Here is a 21662-nt window from a genome sequence, read left to right on the forward strand (position 1 = left end):
AGTCTTTTAAATCAAATCATACATGAATACCTACAAATCGTATCTTGCTCACGTAAAGATTTAATAAATTACTTGGCAAAACCAAACTTTGTATTGAACATTTAATAAAGTCAGTAACCCTACCAACCAAACTCCACTTTCCTTTGTCACTTTCAGTTGCATCCTACACAATGAAACATGAAAGGACAAAACATAGCTCATTTTTCATCGCCCTAATATTTTCAAATTTGTCAAATTTCCATCTAAGCCAAGCAGTTAAAACTCAACAAAACAAAACTGTTGGATTGTACGTACATGGTCCATTGAGGGCATTCTCCACTAGCACCAAGGCAGACAGAGCATCCAATCTCTTCTCACTATACTTCTTGTCAGAGATGATACGTTTCTGCAAAATAAAGGGTTTGTCTTATCATTTCCCTTCATCTTCATTTTTATTCTGAAATCATAAATTACAAGTATTACTGTCATCTATGCATTGTATTCCATTCCTTGATCATGATGAAAATATCTTTTCTTGCAAAGATATTATGAATGAGGCATGAAAGAAAATAATGTAATTTCTGACACCAGAGTTACACCAGGTCAACATTTACTGGACATTATCACTATATACGCACCCCCCCCCCCCCCGATGGTCTTATGTGGGGCACATTTATTTATTGACATTTGGGCTGTTACCATGACAATGCAGTAGCCAAAAATTTAAAACGAATTGTGTCTTTCGCACCTTCACTCCCAGACTACTATGTGTACCATGTCTCATGAGCATTGGATTAAAACTGAGGAAGTCGTTCACTCAGAAAAAGTTTCATTTGCACTGCAATAATATGCTATTATCATAGCAATGCATTACCCAACACATTAAAAAATTGTTTCTAGCACATCTATAATGTGTGTGTGCCATGTCTCAAGAGCATTGGATGAAAACTAAGAAGGTAGTTATTGCAGAATTGAAAATGAATTTTAATCAATCACATATTTTATAAAATACAACCCTAGCACCCATTTCATAAAGATTTACAACTATGGAAACTCTGCCATTATGGTAACTACCCATCGTACCTGGGTTCAGCAGCCAATCACAATCAAGGTATCCATGGTAGTTGCCATAATGGCAAAGTTACAACAGTTGTAACTCTTTATGAAACGAGCCCTAGGCTGTAATAAAGTTGTTATTGACCATTATTACCTTTGCTGTGTTGACGGAGGCCAAGGCCATGAACTGAAGATGTTGAATGATGTGAGTAACAGACTCTGCTACAAGCATGGTACGACGGTGGAAGGTGTGCTCAATGCTCTGACAAAGAAAGACGAAGGCATCAAAATAAAGACAAAACACTAAGATACAGTTATTATCAAGAAGTGTGCATTCACAGCAAAGTACGTTCTGCAACTTATAATTTGGAGAATGTAGCTTTTTAGTTTTTTTATGATCAAAACATTATAAACATCAATCAATGGAGGCAGGTCGGTATATTTGTCTTAGTGGTGTGAAAATATTTTGCTGATATGCAAATGCCCGCAGATTTCTGTTAACTAAAAAGAAAATTCTGTGTTTCTGGATGTTTTAGAATCAAATTCTTTTTTTCTTTTTTAGGAAAAAACAAACCAATTTTTCACAAAATATGTTTTAAAACATATAGATGTTTGATTTAGTTATACATTTGAAATGTATTTTGGAATTTCTATTTTTATTGTGCAAAAAAAGTTTAAGGTTTCTTTGAAATACTGAGTATTGTGTTTTTCCCAAATTTCATTTAGTTGTTGCCATTGCTTTTGTACCACAGAAAACTAGGACTTTTACACCAGATTGTATACTCACCTTGAGCATCTCAATGAGTCTACACAGAGCAAGGACGGCTGTTTTAGTCATGGGTTTGTTCATATGTGCATGAAGATTCATCACAGTGTGAACAAGGTTGCTGATATTGTAGGCGAACAGTAACCCCTGAATGTGAAAGATAAAAGAATGCAGTTATGGTTGTGGTACCAATATCTCAACCAGCTGTGTCGAGTCAACCAATAAAGACTTTATTTAAAATCAGTTGCATCAAAGTCATTCAATGCAGTTAAGACATTACTATCTACTGGTAAACTTACATGTATGAAGAGAGTGCACTTGTGAGTTAGGTCTTCAATGACAGTATTGGCTTGAGTAAGACTAGATTCCATACGAACCATCCAAGAACAGACCTGCATGTAATACACTTGAACCTCCCTGTTAAAACACAATCAAATGCAGAATAGTTAGATTCAGACACCTTCCAGGTACTTTAATGAATGTCTAAGAATTATTCTGTTATATAAGTCTTTCTCAATGCCTATTTCATCCCTCCTCCATATGCCCATACCAATGTTCACAGTTAGCCTTCACCAACCAGGGAAGCATTTCATGAAACCATTAATCAGACATTTATCCCTCAAGTCCCATTTTGTTAGATGGTTACTTTAAAAGCAGTGCTTCTTGGAAAATCAAAATCAAGGAAAGTTGCCAGATACAACAACTTGTAGGACAAAAATGTTGATGAAACGATCCCCTGTCAACCACTTCTTCTAAACCCAACAATAGAATGTTAACTATGCCATTAAAGCTTCAATTAATCCAACACCACCATAGTTATAGCTTGCATGCCCTATAGATTTGCCTCACTGCCCCTCTTATTGGCATCAGACTTTTCTTATGCCTATTTCTCTCATGGCCTTACCCTGAAAATATTGAAATTCAAGACCAAGTGCTACTATAATAAAGATTTCCAAACTTACTAAGAGCTGCCAACCTGAACAAGAACATTTCAGTATTCAAAAATCTGAAAACCAGTAGTTTGGTAAGGAAATCAATATTTTCAAAGAAATACCATTCATAGACAACACATAAAACAGAAACTTTAGAAATCAGTATTTTGCATGAAGCAATCAGTATTCTTTTCATTTTTCCTTATTAAATATTGAAAATCAGTACTTGGCAGCTCTGCTTACTTGAGTAGGTTTTGGCTCTTCTGTTGTAAGAACAAGCTGGTTTGTTGAAGAACATGGTGCTGGGCTTTCCTGTCGATCAATCTAGCTACGTGAGGCGATAGACTCTTGAGTAAGAACTGATTGGCTGACCATACAATGTTCGCTGTCAATGTGATAGCTGGAATCTACAAACAAGAACAAATACATTAGATGAAGTAGACACATCATTAAGAAGTGATTGGCCGACCATACAAAGTGAGCTGTCATTGTGATTAATGGAATCTAAATACAACATCAGAGTATACAAATATTAGGTAAATTGTTGATAACTCTGCACCCGCTTTGCTCTTTTCCCATTCGTCTTGTTCGGCATAGTATAATGATAATTCCTCTACAACCAGTTCATCTACTAGCTCTTTTGGTACTATAATCATCATTCAGCTCATTCATCATTTTTCATAATTTCTTAAATTCTTGGCCTCATTTTGTATAACATCAACACTATAACTATTGATACTGCATATACTATATACTTCTTAAACATTATGTTCCTAAAATTTTGCTGCAAGGAATGTTTAAAAAGCATATTTTCATGATTTTTTATTTTATTCAGTAAAAATATATGCATATATGTCAGTAAATAGAAATGGTTCCAAACGAATAATAAACTTATGTAGTATAAGGTGTTCCGTGCAAAAATCTAATATAATATTGTCTTGATACAGTTGGGGTTTTTTTGCATTTACAATTTTTGAAAACTTTGCAGGACCAACATTTTAATTAAATTTCTATATATCTGAACACATAGTCCATATATTTTTAAGTCAAGCTCATATTAGGCCATGGTCTAACTTTGTGCTGAAATTATGGGAAGCCAAAAATGTTACAACTTTGTTTACAATATATGCTTTTTATGCTTCCTCTGTTTTAACGCATGCCTTTTATGTTTCCTCTGTTTTAACCCACGCTTTTTATGTTTCCTCTGTTTTTAACCCATGCTTAACAGTTAAGAATAATATTTTAGTTACAATTCCCATACCCTTATGAATGATTTAACTGTCAAAGGAGCTGAAAAAACCCTGTACTGGTAGAAAATTGTGTAACAAATGGCTGTCCATAATTAAACCACAACTTTAAATTTGAGTTACGAAAATGGGCTATAGTGAAAAACATTATCCAAGCTAACCTTTTTGTAGACATCCCAGAGTGATTTGAAGACCTTCTTGTCTATGACTCTGAAGATCTGATAGTGAAGTACATAGAGACCACATATACCAACATACTTCAGTCTTTGGTCTGTCTCATTCACCTCACCTGTATCAATGAAATTGAAATAAAATCACAATAACAACAAAAACAAATAATTAAAGTGGCTTTAATATACTTATATTACAACCCAAGATCCTACATACATGTAATACGTGATATGCTTCATTTCTATTTATAATGGAACAATTAACCATATCTAGGCCGGGGGGGGGCCTTGGAGGCCCCCCCCCTCAACGAATCATGCGATATTTTCGTCGCGCAAAATTTTCTGACCACGCCGCTAGCCGACTTTTTACTTTCAAGTCTTGTGCAACATTTTGCATCACCCAGGTACGTGGTTCCGAAATTACGCAACATTATGTAAGTGCATGTCAGACCCAAAATTGCTCAAAAACGTGATTTCGTGTACAAAGTCAATGCCAATTGTGTTTTCAACCAAAATTCATAAATATATGATTATACTTAGTTTCATGGTCTAAATGTATTCATTTTATGCTTTTTATGATCACAGAAGAGTCCCCAACAAATTTCATTGAAAAAACAATGAAAAACAAAAGGTCAAAAAACAAAGAAATACATAAGAAATTGCAAAAAAACATACATAAGAAAATGATTTGATATCGCAATTTTTTTCATGTACACTTGCTAAGAACACCACAAAAAGTTTCTATACCAATAATTAGTACATTTGGAGCTTTATTTAGGGAGTTAGAGGAAAAAGTATGATTTTGCATACTAATTACGCATAAATTAGCATAATCACTTAATAATGATTTGCATGGAATAAATTACGTTACAATCCTATAGATTATGTCCACGGCAACCCGCATGCCAATTTTCGGCGCGATCTTGTGGTCAACTGCCGAGATCTTAGGGGGGGGGGCCTGGGAGGCCCTCCCCCCGGCCATATGAACTCCCAAAATACCCAGGCCTAGATAGGGTTAATTTTCTTAGCACTATGTTTAATTGATATCATGACAGATATTGGATCTCATTCATTTTCTAAACTCTACCTCATCTATATCATGCAAAAGAACAAGGTCACCATTCTAACATTATTTGCATTTGAAATGATACAGCAAATATGAATTTACTCCAGTCATATAACTCATAAAAGTACTTGTATTGACACTTCTTTTCATTCATTTATTACCATTCTTTAGTCTGCCTCTTCATAAATTTGAATTATGATGTTTAAATAGACATAAACAGTAATAGCATCTCGAACAGTCATAGATGTTTTATATCAGCCATTTTCATTTTCTCCAAGGCCATATACATAAAGGTACATTTCAAATAAGATATCAACAATCTGCTTTACTCAGTCATTTATGATATGATATTTATTGTATTAATTCAAAAGATCATATCTTCATTCATGAAACAATATTTACTTTAATTAAAGACTATCCAATATATGATACAAAGTAAACCAATTAAATTGGAATACTATAAAATCATGTTCAACTCGTCTCCAAAATATTGCAAATCTTTGAAGAACAACTGCCATCGCACACCTTATGACTGGTCTACGACCCCATTTTGGAAGAAATAACATTTGGTACATTTTCAAATAATTTCAACAAATAAAATGAGCTCATTTGATGATGAGAAAAGCTATTACAATTTTAATATCAGATGGTTAAATAATTGTAAGCCTCTAGTTTGCAGTACATGTTCAAATTTGTTGAAATCTCTAAATTACATGGTTGCTATGTGTATGATTTTACTACAATTCTATATTGAATTTGCCTTTTTTATACATTCTTAATCAAGTATCATATGATGAATTAGAACTTAACAGTGCTTTCTTTTCCATGTTTTCATCTTCTCATAAATTATCTAATCTTCACATAAATTATTTCAATTTCTGCGTGCTTGCAATAAAATCTGAGACTTACCGATCCTAGGTTCAGTATTGGCAAACATAGTTCTGATGTTGTAGGCAAATTCTTCTGCAAAGTAGGTATTCTTGGACACAGTCACTCCGCAGTCATCAAAGTTCTGCTCAACACAGTTCTATTCAAGATACACAAAGAACCTTCATTTGAGATCAAGATATTTAACAATGATTAACTTTGACTTCAAAAGGTGGAGGGGGGGGGGGTAGAAACACCCTTTCGCTTTATGCTATGTGGGCAATTCCATAAAATATGTACGTCTGACCCCCTACATGTATATGTGGACCTTCATGAAATTTTCTGTCTCTGATTTCTTGTTCTTTTGACAGTCTGTGATGTTTTCAAAGGTTGATTATTTAATGGAATTGCCCATCGTAAAAGTGTCATCAACTAATTTCATTGAAAACTAATGAAAATGGACCAAAGAAGTGCAAAAGAAATTCAGAGTAAAATGAGAAAAAAATCAATTTGACACCGCATATATTTCAAGCAAATTTGCTGAGAATATAAAAGAAAACTAACTTATTGGAACCACTATTCAATGACTCAGATGAATAATGAAATGTCATGCATAAATTGGTGTAATTAGCCAGTTTAAAATAAAAAAGTTTTAAGGTTATGGAGATGATGTCATGAATAAAAGGTGTGCTGCTTATATTCCAGCTAGACTGCGTGGTTGACAGTCGTAGTATAGAATGTGCCCTACAGAAAATGGTCTTTCCCAAAAAAAAATGCAGAATTCTAGGCTCAGAGTAGATTTTTAGGAAGCTCACCTAATAATAACACTCCCCCAAAATGATGGGTTTTTTTTTCATTGATTTGGACAGTAGAATCATTAAAATCATTTCATTATATAATAGGTACAACTATGACCTATCAAACTACCTTGATAAGAAGGTCCAGGTATACTCATTCACAGTTATCATAAAGGTAATATTTGATTTTAAAGAAGGGGAAAATGGATAGAAGTTTGTTGTTATTTAACCTGAAATATCATGCCATCTAAGAGTTGTCCTTGAAGTCCCATGAGAAGCTTCTCAAACGGCCTCAGCTTGGATTCCTCCATACCAAACCTCTGTGGGTTGTGATGCACAGATTTTAACATTCTAGGAAAAATTGAAGATAGTAATGAAAAAGGTTCATTTAATATGAGTACAGAAAAAGCATGAATAATAGAAAATAAAAGACAGAAAAAAATTGGCTCTGAGTGCTCTCTAAGGGACTGAATACGGCCACGGATCCAGGCAGAGTACAATTTCTTGATTATCACATTACAGCAATGGCGATATCTACATTATATCAAGAAACATAGTTTTGAAAGCTTTTCCAAAAATGTAACATATTTTTTTCAATATGCACTGTATGTGTATATATTTTCACTACAACTTTTCCTACATATTACCTTCAATCATCTCTCTTAATCTTCTCCCCCACTCCCCCCCTTTCTCTTTCATTCTCACATATACACAAATGCATCATATCATAATGTACACATCTTACATGTACCTCTTATAGAGTGTCCAGTGATCCCTGAGCGTTGCTTGATTGGCAACAATTTCATCTAGTGTGATCAAGATACGGAGGAGCTCGCCAAGGTACTCATATGTAGTCTGAAACAAATTAAAATGATAAACATTGTTAATGTAAAGAAAAAAAAGCTCCATGCATTTCATAAAACATGCACACAAAATTGCCCCCTTTTTGTGAAGACACTCCTTCACGTTAATCCTGACAGATTGGTCAACCACAGTGGTACTTAATATCATTCATTAATCACACTCTTTCTGTTTCAAACTGATTCAAAAACTCTTTGGCCCGAATTCACCAAGGTGGTTTTTAAAACAATCGGTTAAACCATGATTTATTCAGATTTTCCACATTGAAAATTATGCTTATTTACCGCATATATTAAAAAATTTCTAATGCTGATGCACTTTTGTCACAGTGCGCCAAATTGATGCCTGTTGCCATGGTTATATATGCTTTTTTATTCATGAGTCCACTGTTTGAAGAGTGGACTCATTAATTCAAAAAAGTGAACTCAGAATAAATTAGCGTATTTAACCAAGGCAACGGGCATCTATTTGACGCACTGTGACAAAAGCGCGCATCAGCATTGGACATGTTTTAATCTATGTGGTAAATAAGCATAATTTATACAGGAAATCTGCATAAACCATGGGTTCAACCAATGATTTTAAAAACCACCTTTGCGAATTCGGGACATTAACACTATAATTTTCCTAGATCCAACTTATGGATCCTTATTCTTTCCTGTGCTTGGGATCTACTGGTCAGTGATATATTTCCCTCATTTTGCAACACTCACTCGTGGCCCATACAATTTTGTATGTCCTAAGAGAAAGTGGTCAAATAATGAACATTGATGCTACATGCATATATTACACATCGCATGAATTTGGGTCATTATGCGAGAAGCAACTTTCCTGAAAAAATATTTCAAAGCCTATTTCAAGTTTGGGATATCTTCCCGAAAGTGCAAGTCACTATTCCAATCCATTACTAGATTATTTGAATGTGTATGCCTTAAAATATTCAGTGTTAAGGATTGAATCAATTTTTATTTCATCGGAAAATGTACAGGCCTATATCAATATTATCATTGGTGTTATTCAGTAATTTGGTTCATGTAGTTTCTTTTCTTTTCTATGTATACAAGTAAAAACTATAAAAAAAACACACACATACACACAAGAAACAATTTGATATTATACTAGTTGATTTTTCTATGAAATTAATACTTACAAGAAAATGCACATGAGTAACATCAATGATCTTTGGTGCAGTCCTGCAATACAAAGTATCGAAAAGATTGAAAATATTTAAATCTATAAATTGTAGTTGCAACAAACAATTACTTTATTTGAAGTCTTAAGAATCAAGGTTGATTGTTATCATATCATGGAGGTATATTTTTTCTACCTGCAGTTTGGTGATATTAAAATTGAATTTACCAATTCTTCTCACAAAGGCTAACTTCAAAGATGGAATTTGAAGAAAAAATCTGGGGTGTTTCATAAGAGTTAAATGTGACTAAAAGTGAATGAATTTGAATTATCAAAATCTTTAAATCAGTTTAAACGTGCATGTCTTTGAAACAAAACACTTTTAAACACGGCTTTCCATTTATTGTAATGATTTGTTTTCACCCCCCTTCTCTTAGACGTATTTGTAATTATGTTATGATTATATTGTTTGTTTACTTTACATGTATTAATATGATTTATTCTATACTTTAGGGGCCAATTTAAACAAGCAGTTATGCTTTCTTTGACCCCTCCACGTGTAATATATTTTTTAATGTCAATGATTTGTACATACGTATATTTTTAATTGTGGAAATAAATTTGAATTTGAATTGAATTTGAATTAAAAGTGACTGAACTTGAATTCCATTCTATGTGTAGTCTAAGAAGCATCACATATTGGTCAAATCAGGCTCAGGGCATGCATGCTAATAGTCAATGGGATTATATATTCAATTCAATTTCAATGTTTTATTCAATTCCAATTTTTTAAAAAATAGAACAAGCTGATAACAAATATAATTATAATAAATTTATATAAGAAAACCACAAACGAATAAACATACACATATCAGGGAATAGTTTTCCTGTTATCGCAATTTAATTCGCTCCAAGTTTTTAAAGACTGCTAGTGCTATGCATAAAGTCTTTTGTATACCAAATTTTTACACAGGACTGCACATTACTTAGTTGAGTGGTTTTCCCTTATGACCACAAATGCTATTCAAAATTGTAAGACAAAATTATTCCCTGCATATGCAATACAAATCATTGGAAATGGTTTGCCATTAAACACCATCTGCATAGACATGTAAGAATTTATTAAAACATAACATTAAAAGAATCAAACTACAGACTGAACAATAAAATTCCTAGTAATATAATAAATAATAAACAGTTCTTGTATAGCGCATATCACAATTATTAATAATGTCTCTATGCGCTTCCAAAGGACTTGGATATTATTACCCCAGCTGTAGCTTGGCTGCCGTAATTACTATGATTACAGCGCACACGCATTTCAAGGAATAAATTCCTGCCAGGTACCCATTCACCTCACCTGGGTTAAGTGCAGCACAATGTGCACAATACCAATTACTGACTTACTTTGCATTGTTGTACAAAGCAGCAAGTTGATCCACCATGTTCTTAACAACCTCATAGCAGCGATTCACATAGCAAGACAACTCCTATACCAAGAGTAGACAAAAGAGAAACACTTTCAGAAATAAAAAGAAAGGTAGGAATATTAGGTAAACTGCTGATTGTTCATAAATCCGCTTGTATACTTTCCTTTAACTGTTATTCTACATGTACATGTATGGTCTACTATTAAACCATCTCCTCGTAACACAAAGAATAGCAATGAATAGCATATATATGAGAGAACACTTCAGATTGGTTCCTACTAAGTATTTTGTGCCTACATGTAATGCGCGTGTAATATTGATCTTTAATTGGTCAGTTCGTTAAGCAATAGATTTGTGTTACGGAGCCCTGGTCCAATTACCATTTAATCCACTCACGATTTTGCCTAATTCTTATTTAGGATATACCCATTTTGTCATCAAAGTTAAAAATCTGTAGACTAAATAAAACTTAGACCAAGTTGGTATTATACTAGGTGTAGTGTAGGCCAAACAGTAATTAGACATAATTCATAGTAGACCAAATGAAAAAAAAAAGATTTATTTTCATACAAATTTTCTTGGGAAATTGTTAGGTAAATGGATATTGGCAAAAGTCTCATATATTCTTAGCCTTGGGTCTGAATTTGTAGATTCAACAGAATATACATGTATAGCGTGGACATTTATTTTGGTTGTCAATTCATTTCAAAGTCCACTCTGACAAGTTTTTGCAGAAAACATTACCAAAGCAAGTAAATTTCTTTCATTAGAATATCATACCGATACATATCATATCTGAACTGAGAATTACATTTCGTCCCTAGACATAAATATTAAAGACCCAATGTTCTATCACTCAAATAGAAAATTTCACGACCAGTAAACAAAGCGATGATCCTTGAACTTATAAAACAATGCCATAAAAAGTATAAATTCAGATTTAACAATTTTAAACATAAGAGTCAACACAGCTGTCAAACAACATTTTCACACAGGGACATGACCTAGATGTATAAAAGCTCTTCATGTTTACGTGCACATGATCACACATACAGTTCACATCTCCACTTCCTAGGTAATACATTTAGATAGATCTATCTTCAAAATGTGAGGCCACATCTTAAATGTCAAGGGTGACACATAACTTCCTTTATGATATACAAGCTGTCACTCAACGATCAATAACTTGGGTACGTAACCCTGATTGTTTATACAGTATACTTACATTGCATATCACTGCACAAGGCAGAAAACTGATTGTCCTTGACAAGAACTCTACGACCATACAACCAAGACTAAACAATTTATGCACATTAATACTCTATGCCTGATGAGATTCTCGAGCACGGAAGGATAAATCTTGAGAGCCCATAACATTTTGCTCTTTCTGAATTGTAACTTTAAAAAAATTTAGAAAATGTATACCTTTGTTTGGAGACAGTAAATATTTGTTAAGTTTTAACCATTTCATACTGATACATGGAGGTTGACTATCATTTGGGTGACGTAACACAAATGGGCAAGGTCAAAAAGCATGGCCATTTGTAAATAACGATTATTAAAAGGAAGTGAAGAGTGGATGGGTAGATCTCTGAATTCTCACCTGTAAGAATGGCATAAGACGTCCCATCTGAACCTGAGCCTCACCTTCCTCCAAACCTGATTCAGGTTCTAAAAATAAAAAAAATAAAATCAAGGAACTTTATGTCAGTTACCGGTATTCACTTTTTAGTGCTCTTTGTTTTTTTATTAAATTCCAGTGATGGAGATATTTATCGTCTATGAATTTGCATTCTTACCTCCCCCCTTCAAAAAAAAATGTGATAAACATGACATGGTAAAGTACTCATTTCTGCCAGAGAACTAAATGTGAATGCATACATCATATAACATGTTTTGAAATGCTATAACTTTAAGTAGAAAAATTCATCGAAAAATTGTAAACATTTCCTTGAACTTTCTAGTTCAGTTACATTAAATATAAATTTTGATCATGAATGAAACAAAACCTTAGTTCCATAAGGGTTAAACACCATCCCCTCCCTTTGGAAAATAGTGTAAAATAAATACATGTATTATTTGCGAGTATAATGATAATCTGGTCTCAAAAAATTGCTCTGACTTAATTAAACTTTAATCTCTATTCGGTTTAAACGCGCATGTCTCCAAACAACGCACTTCTAAACACGGCTTTCAATTTATTGTAATGATTTGTTTTCACCCCCCTCCTCTATTTCTCTTTCTTGGACTTTTTTGCAATTATTTTATGATTATGATTAGATTGTTATTGTTATTGTTAATTTTACATGTATCAATATGATTTATTCTTACAATGGGGCCAATTTTGTACAAGCAGTTGTGCTTTCTTTGACCCTTCCACATGTAATATATCTCTTGATATCAATTATTTGTATTTTTAACTATGGAAATAAATTTAAATTTGAATTAATATGGAAAATTGATTTAGGCAAATTTACCTGTATATTGTAAGTGTATAAAATTTTACGGCTGGTCATTACAATGCACAATACATTCTACACATACATAAACAGTTAACAAAATATTGGGGGAAATATTGGGCCTTTGGGATGTAATCTTTCTTGTATCGTATGACTCAACATCCTAAAAAACCTACACACAAATTGACACCTTGTTACACGTACATCCTTCGTGACCTCATGACCCCTAATCACATCTGACATCATGCCAAACAGGGGGCATGAGTCAAGATTAGTCATCCACTATCTACACATTTAACATGTGTCATCGTTTCACTGGACTTTTATGGATATCCCTGTACCCTTTTCAATCCAATCCATCGAGTATTTGGTACATACGTAGCACCATTTTATTCCGGTTGAAAAGCACTTCATAATTTGCTCAACAAGATATAGATGTTGGCTACCGTACTCAACATTGACAACATTTGAAAAGACTAGTGTCCTCTTATACAATGACTTGTTATAATATTACAAATTCACCATTTCTGTAACAATCAAATTGAATGAATTCAGTATTTTTAAACTGTTATTACACATTTGTTATTATAACAACTTATATGAAATGGGGGGGGGGGACAGTTGAGTGATAGAAAGAGTGAAAGTCATTGTATCACCCTGTTTCCTATAGTACCTTTAGGCTTATGGTTTATTACGGCCGAATAAACAGCCTATGTATACATGTAAGGGTTATCACTTCATTCTAAAACTTTTCCAAGCAATTCTTCTCTCTGTATTACAAACATGTAATTCCATATTTCATTTACATATAAGTGGAGGATATTATACCACACCAAAACAAAATACACTTAAAAAAGGAAAGTTAAAAACAAATGTATTTTTACCAAAGTTGGAAAAAATTTAGTCAAAAGTACTTGATTTATATTGTATTCCTTTTTTTCCAAAGACATAATAGAAATATGATATGAAGCACTTGTCACTGAGTTGGATCAATTTTACAAAATAAGAGTTCATGCATTCAAGGATAATATAATATTCATTGAAATCAAATGTTACATATCTAATAGGACAAATGAACTTAAATGTATACTTATAGAATGGATTGGATCAAAATGTACAGAATACCGGTATGACATTATGAGTCCATGTGTCCAAGGACAACACTCAACGATTTATTAAAGTCATAAATTCTGTTATCTATTTGATATTTGTCAAATACGGTTGCACTAATGTTTTATGATGCCCGACGGTTTGTACCAAAATTTACAAAAGTATGAGTTCACGTGTTCAAGGACACTGAAAGATTTATTGAAATCGTAAACTGGGGCTATATATTTGAACAGATCTTAAAACATCATGGATGGTCTCCGATAAAGCCAGTTTCATTATGGGAACTTAGATCACTCTTTTATGCAGTGCCAGTTGTCAATTCATTTTGATACCTATGGGATATTGTTCTTATCCTGTTGCAAAAATTTGTCGAAAAATTAACTGAGCCGTGAAATGGAAATCATGGTAAATTCCAAAAATATTGTGAAGTCTAATGAATTCATTGGTACATTATAATTGCCATAAATATATGGAAGAATATTATAAGCAAAGCATTTCAATGAATTGTAGTTTAAAATTCTAGTTTAGACTAGGGTCAAAGCTAGGATAAATCATCAGAATACCACCCCACTCCTCGTAGGCATAATAGAATGTGGTATGATACTCACCCCCTTCTCCATAGAATATAAGTGCAGGGTAAAACTTGTGTTGGGCCTTGGGAGAAAAAAAAACATGGAATTTGTCACTTCAATGATAGTAGAACCATGTACATTGTCCTCGAATACCATGCTATGTATTGTACATAAATTACTTTAAATTGAGCAAAAGTGGCATCATTTGTTACATAATCGGTACATTCGCAGCCCACACACACTTTTCAGAAGAATATAGTAATAAAATGTAGATTGTTTCAAAAACAAGAAACCTGGAATATTTCTGTTTCATTCTCTTTGTTTTGATTTGAATAAAATTGATCCCCAAAACAAACATGCTACTTTAAACTTATATTTCCTCTGGAAGGATTTTACCACACTTTTTGCTTGTCTTTGGTACTTCATTATATGCTGCAAATACATTTCTTGATTGTGCAATTACATGCCATCAAGTATTTCAAACAAGTTTAAATTTCATCTTGGGCTTGTGAAAACACTGCTGTGCAAAAATAGATTTTTTTTTTAATTTTCCATTGCATTGAATAATTTTTTATTTTAAAAAATATCATACAACATGCCCATGGATCTTGATAATAAGCTGTTAATCAACTAGGAATGATACATGAATATACAGGTAACTTTGCCTAAGTCAAATCTACTGGGACCAGAGAAATCACGAGAGTAAAAGAAGTATGTTAACACATTTTGCATAAACTGATCTTTAAAAAAATTGCCTCAACTAGGAACAATCTTTGACCTAGATGGAAGGACCATGTATGCAATTTCACCCGTATCTATAAATGCCAAGTTTGAGGTCTCTAACTGATTGAAATATATCTCATAAATACCTACCTCATATTTCAGTTGTTCCACCTCACAGCAGAGAGACGCAAATACCGTTATGACTTTGTTGAAGATCTGTGATATGTAAAATATCAAGAAATATATCCTCAGTTCATCAAGAACATAACATGGTAAATTGCTGATCTACACACACCTTGTACAGTTTCCGTTTGGTTTCATCTCACATGGTCTAAATCCTCACTCATCTACAACCAGTTTGTCTATTAACCATTTGGTCCAATTGCCAAGATTTAGCCCATTCACCCTTCTGTTTAATTGCCAGTTAGGCTATACCTATTTTGTCCAATACCCATCTGGTCTAACACCTCCTTGTCTGTATGGTAAAGATGAACTGTATATGAACCAACTTTTCATTTGACAAAGTGAAAATACAATATGCAGACAAAGTGGAAATTGGACCAACTGGCCATCAAAATTAATGACATAAAGACCAAGTGATGGTTGGACTTGGACCAGCTGGTAATTACGTAGACCAAATTTATAGTGCAGGCCAAATATGATCAGCCCATCTGGTAATAGAATGTCTGAGAAGTTGACCAATTGCTTCTAGACCAAACAAATTAAAACCACATGAGACAACCAAACTACACAATGTCATACATAGTGCATGCAGAAATATATATATATATATTTTTTATTTTTATGTATTGGATTCAATGAGATGCAAAACGTACAAGTGCTTTGCAATATTTACGGGGGGGGGGGGGGGGGGGGGGGGTTCAGAACTAAAAAATGCTAATGGTGAAGACAAATCATCACTTAACTGCTATATTAAAAATGGTGTTTCAAAAAGACTCACATGATATTTATTTCACAGAAACTATGACCTGATGATACAAACTTTGGAAAAAGATCCCCCCTCAACTACAGCCACAAAAGTTTGCAATCAATCTCTTAATTGCAATGGCCAATCAAAATAAATGTTGTATGAATGCTTTGCTCAAAATACTGACAAGAACCAATTAGAATTGTTATTCCATATTTGATATCCATCAAAACCCCTTGTATTACATAACCATCTATGATACTTGATAGATAAAATAGCACATTGTAATCATTTGTGTTTCAATATTTGTGTAACTCTAAAATTTCAATCAATTCAAATTCCATAAAAACAAACAAATTAATATTAGAATGTAATCATAAAGAATGTTTGAACCACATTTTAGTGGTTCTACAGTTGAACAAACTTAATCCCATTTTTTTTTACAAACAAAAAAGATCCATACAGGCTGACGGCAAGTAAAACTAATTCACATTCATGTAACAATAGCAAAATAAGAGACCTGTTACAGTTTATAATCAAACAGCGATGTCTTATCCCTACATACATATGCACTTTTTAATATAGGATTTGCACTAAACATTTATGTACTTGCTTTTTAAAAGATAAAATTAATTCTTAATTCCATTACACTAAAAAAAAATTTGAGCAGATTATCATGTCTAGACACCTCGAGATCGTTTCCTGCAGATCAACATTCATTAAGCATTTGAAGGAAAGGTGTGTCTCATAATCATTTTACTCAGTCGTACATGGCCAAATCATTCATGCAGATATTTCATAGTAGGTCAATAAAAGTTGGATACATGCTCCGAATGCTATAAGAAATGGTAGAAAGCACCATTTAAAATGAATGTCTGAGCAGATTTCTAGCATTATCAAAACAAAGATGAAACCAAAGAATTCAGCATCCACTAGAGGAATATGTAAGCAAAGTTTGGACTTGATCCCTAAAGCAGTTCTAACGTTATTATGGTGAAACTTGTCTGTTATTACTAAGGTCACACTTTTTATTAACTTTTTTTCCTACAAGAACAAGATTCCAGATACGTATGACCTCTGCAACCTTTGACCGAGGACACTAAACATAATCAGATCAACATCATTCCTATAAATGCATACTTGGAGAATTTGAAATTAACTGTAAAAATGTTTTTTCATGTATTTCAAGAACAAAAGACAGACAGATGGACAGCCCGGAAACATAATAGACCTGATTTCACAAGGGTGGTTTTGATAACCCACGGTTGAGTCCATGGTTTATGAAGATTTCCTGCATAAATTACACTTACTTTACCGCGTATATTTATTTAAATATCCAATGCGCTATTTTATTCATGAGTCCACTGTTTTGAATTTATGAGTCCACTCTTCAAACAGTAGACTCATGAAAAGAATAGCGTATCTAACCATGGTAACAGGCATCAGTTTGGTGCACTGTGATAAAAGCGTGCATCAGCATTGGACATTTTTTTAACATACGTGGTAAAATAAGCATAATTCATACAGGAAATCTGCATAAACCATGGGTTTTCAAAACCATCTTTGTGATTTCGGGCCAATGCCTCCAGCAACGCCTATGGTGGGCGGAGATGAACCTCCAAAGAATCTGTAAGTTACTTAGCATTGATGCACATTCCTCCATTCCATTCCATTCCATGCACTTGTTTCTACTTGGCATGCGAGGAATAGAATGAAAATGTGTATCTTACATATTCCTTGTTGTCAGTCTTGATGAGATCCAGCAAGGAGGTCTGTTCACATGGTAGATACTGGTGAAAGAAAAGATAAACACACACATTGTTATATAGAATAGTATGAACAATGCATAATGAGATTTACAAAGCAACGTCTGGTTTCATAAATAATTATAAACAAATGAATGATTTCAATAATAATTTCACTATCAGCACATCATAATTATTTCAATAGCTTTAAAAGAGATTTATAATGTGGACCCTAGTATCCGGAAAGCAGTCACATTCCACAATCTTTGAAGAGTGAAATATATAACAAAACAGACTGGACAGAGGAATCTATTCCAGGATAGTATATATCCATATTTTTTGTCTCTAACAATTTTCCTTGATTTTGAATGACTGAGAAGCACTGTTGTTATGGTAACTGTCAGAAAAAAGGTTACATGAAATGCTCCCCCGTCCCTCATAATGACAAAGACTTATTTATTTAAAAACTATAGAATAAATGAAACTAAAAAACAACAACACTAAATTCATTTCTTACAAAAAAAATAGCATAGCAAATTTCTCTTGCAATTTTTAAATTGTTAATAGATCAATTAAAAAAAGCTGTAGTATATAAGTTTATACTTCTTTTTTGATGATTTGTGTACATACATGAAGATTGATTTTGGACCCCCAAATTAGACTTGCAATTGACTCCAAATTTAATGCAATGTCAGTCTTATCAGTCTTTTAAATATATTTTACGATGTCTTCAGACTGAATAATGAACATTATAGTAGTAATACAACCAGTTACAAGTTTCAATTCAAAAGATTGGCAAGATGGCATTTGTATATGAATGTGGTCTAGATTAATTGACCCTGTCTTAGTTCCTTGTTGGGTCTTTGGAATAATACAAAATTGGAAGAGAGGGGCTACTGTAAACATTTCACTCTTTTTGTGTATTTTCATTCAGTATCCTGTAAAAATAATAGAATAATCCACTTGTATAGGTTGATATAATTATCAGAGTTAACAACACCTGTAGAACTATTCAAAGATTGGAGTCTGGCTTGCTTGCATACAGTGCATACAGTCTCCATTCACTGGGGGAGTATCCCGGCAATGAACTGATGGTTAACATTACTTACTTGTAATGAGATGGGATCGAGAGTGAAATCCCACACATCCCCTATGGAGTCATCCAAGGCATCTTCAATTCCTTTTAACTGACTAGCATACTCTTCAAGGAACTTCCCATACTTCCTCAGTTGAACCTCACCAACAATTTCTGTAATATAAAAAGTATTGAAATACATGATTTTTCTATGAAAATTACATCAATAATACCATCATTTCTTGCATTGTAAATTAAACTACTTCTATCCTAAACTAGGTAAAATAAACAGGTTATCACTCCTTAAAAAAATAAAATATAGGAAGGACTAAAGCCCCCCCCCCCCCCCCCCCCCCATTGACATTTCTTTTTTCAATTTTGGAACAATCCAATTTCTATTTTCTAATTCCGCAGTCTTTCCAGCCTCCAATATGCCACAGTATTATTAGGGCAAAAAGTTTGTCACATAAGCTGAATCAAAGAAATTCTCATTATCAAACTACATGGTAATAGAAATTGCACTAGTGTACACCAATAGCCATGCATATAAATACATATTAATTCTGCATGCAAATGATATACCTGGATTGTGTCAGCTGTTTCATTCTACAGACATTTATTCCAATTTTTAAAAAAATAGTAAAAAAAATGACTCTTTTTGTGAATGACTACTAGTGAAATATATATACATGTACCAGTGCACCATATAAACCCCCCAAATATCTAACACAGAAAGAATGTATACAATTTTAATGGTAACCATTGGTTCTTCTACATTACAAGATTCACTGCAGGCATTTTTTATTTCAGTTTGGGGACTTTTCACAACTTATTGCCTAACCCTGCAACATTGGATAAGCTTTAACATTGCAGCGGGTTGGGAATTTCCAGGGCTACTGAACTGGGCCCTGAACCCCCATTTAATTTTCCCCCTGATTCAATGGTTGTGAACTCTTGCACACACGTGTAACGTGCATGCACTAGTTGGAACAAGGAGGCCTGTCTGATACTTTCCATGTCAACGTTAACCAGACCGGAGCGTTTCGTCACAGGAAGCTACAATTAGGGTGTAAGGACATGTAGAAGAAAGCTCCCTGCTTAGTTTAATACTCAAGTAGTATGAATGAGGCATGTTCACATCCTGGTGGACTGAATGGTTCAGCCTATGAGCAGCTTGTTAAGTTCGTATTCTTAGTGAATACTGCATGGAATAAACCAGAGCTGCCAACTTGAACAAGAACATTTCAGTATCTTCAAGGCTGAAAATCAGCATTTTGGTGAGGAAATTAGTATTTTCACAGGAATACCATAAGACAACACAAACACATATATACTGAATTTTAAGAAATCAGTATTTTGCATGAAACCATCAGTATTCTTCTCTATTTTCAGTACTACATGTAAATATGGAAATCAGTACTTCTTGGCAGCTCTGAATAAACCCATTTGGTATGGTCTACCACAATGGACATTCACAAGAAACAACCTTACAGCTCCCTGCTTTAGAGAGAAATGAAACATTTGGAACAAGTGGGCTTGTCCTCCAATTGGCAATGCAATGTCCAAAGATGTGTGATGTCATGTGTGATGTTACATGTGAACAACTTTCCCTTTGATGGACTATAAAATGCCCCAAAATGTCTCTTTTTGCCCTTTCTTATGGTGATACAAACTCTTTATTTCATAATGTACATGTATTCTTTGAAAATCTGTATAAAATGCCCTCCTGATAGATGTGATAAAAGAGGCAGTTTATTAAGTGAAATGTATACAATTTAAGTAATTGCAAAGTTGTTCACATGTGACATCAAACATATTTGTCGCATTGCCAAGAGGAGGATCTACATTCAATACCGGTAATGATCTAAACTTCAAATGCTCATAACTTTCATATATTCATTTTTTTTTTCAAACTTTCATTGATCTGCTTCTTTGATTTTTCTGATTTGCACAAGCTATCTTGCTCCAAAGGTTCCATTTTCCTTCAAAGGTGAGGTTCACCCTGACAAAAATTTTGTTGTAGAAATAGCAAAAGAAATAATGAAAATATTGGTGGAAGTTTGAAGAAACTCCATCAAATTAAAAAAACAAATTATTGAAAGTTTTTTGGGGGGGTTTGTGACATCATGTATGAGAACAGCTTTCCATGTATTCATGAATAAAAAAGAAAATCAATGAAATATCATTTTCTAAATTATAGAGGAAAAAATGTTAACTGTTTATATTTCCCATCTCTCCCTAAAAAGAAAAAAAATCTTGATTTAGTCATCATGAACCATTAAGAAATTGAAATTTGTTCATTTTATATTACATAACATATAGGGCAGCTGTGTATGACGTCATATCTTAAATTAGGGAAGATGGGGTAAGTTGAGCCACCACCCCCAGGCTAATAATAGAGAGATTTCGATTGTCTGCGACTGCAACGTTATTTCTAGTTCACCGAAGTGGTGACACCGCTCGTTCAGTATCACGTTCGTACATTGATGAAAACAGTTTCGACTTAATCGACGTACCTGTACTGGGCCCGTACCAGACCACAGCATATACCAGCGTGATAGCGAGCGGGCCGTGGGCCGATGCTCGGCCGGAGAGTCAGGCGCAGCATCACCCTACGAACCAGTGGGGCGACTGAGGGTGCAACACTTGCACTCTTGCGAAAAAAAACCCCAAACCCAGTTTTTTTTTTAATAGAAGATCAATTACCTATCGGATATGTAGTGTCTGAAAACAGGACACACTAAATGT

The 21662-nt window shown here is 33.7% G+C and overlaps 1 protein-coding gene across 1 annotated transcript in view; it reads right to left on the reverse strand.

Moving 5' to 3' along the window:
• LOC121411512 (WASH complex subunit 4-like) overlaps positions 1–21662 on the reverse strand; it is a 43342-nt gene that overhangs the window by 15376 nt on the left and 6304 nt on the right. The window contains exons 2-17 of the mRNA XM_041604277.1: positions 18949–19088; positions 17825–17884; positions 15317–15382; positions 14480–14525; positions 11906–11973; positions 10280–10362; positions 8892–8934; positions 7632–7735; positions 7111–7231; positions 6126–6243; positions 4142–4269; positions 2977–3140; positions 2101–2218; positions 1823–1948; positions 1190–1297; positions 295–385 (exon numbers count right to left, since the gene is read on the reverse strand). Of these exons, the coding sequence (XP_041460211.1) occupies positions 295–385; positions 1190–1297; positions 1823–1948; positions 2101–2218; positions 2977–3140; positions 4142–4269; positions 6126–6243; positions 7111–7231; positions 7632–7735; positions 8892–8934; positions 10280–10362; positions 11906–11973; positions 14480–14525; positions 15317–15382; positions 17825–17884; positions 18949–19088 (1584 nt within the window). The remainder of the gene's footprint in view (positions 1–294; positions 386–1189; positions 1298–1822; positions 1949–2100; positions 2219–2976; positions 3141–4141; positions 4270–6125; positions 6244–7110; positions 7232–7631; positions 7736–8891; positions 8935–10279; positions 10363–11905; positions 11974–14479; positions 14526–15316; positions 15383–17824; positions 17885–18948; positions 19089–21662) is intronic.

The sequence above is a fragment of the Lytechinus variegatus genome, chromosome 3, assembly GCF_018143015.1.
Source record: "Lytechinus variegatus isolate NC3 chromosome 3, Lvar_3.0, whole genome shotgun sequence".
Lineage (NCBI taxonomy): Eukaryota > Metazoa > Echinodermata > Echinoidea > Temnopleuroida > Toxopneustidae > Lytechinus > Lytechinus variegatus.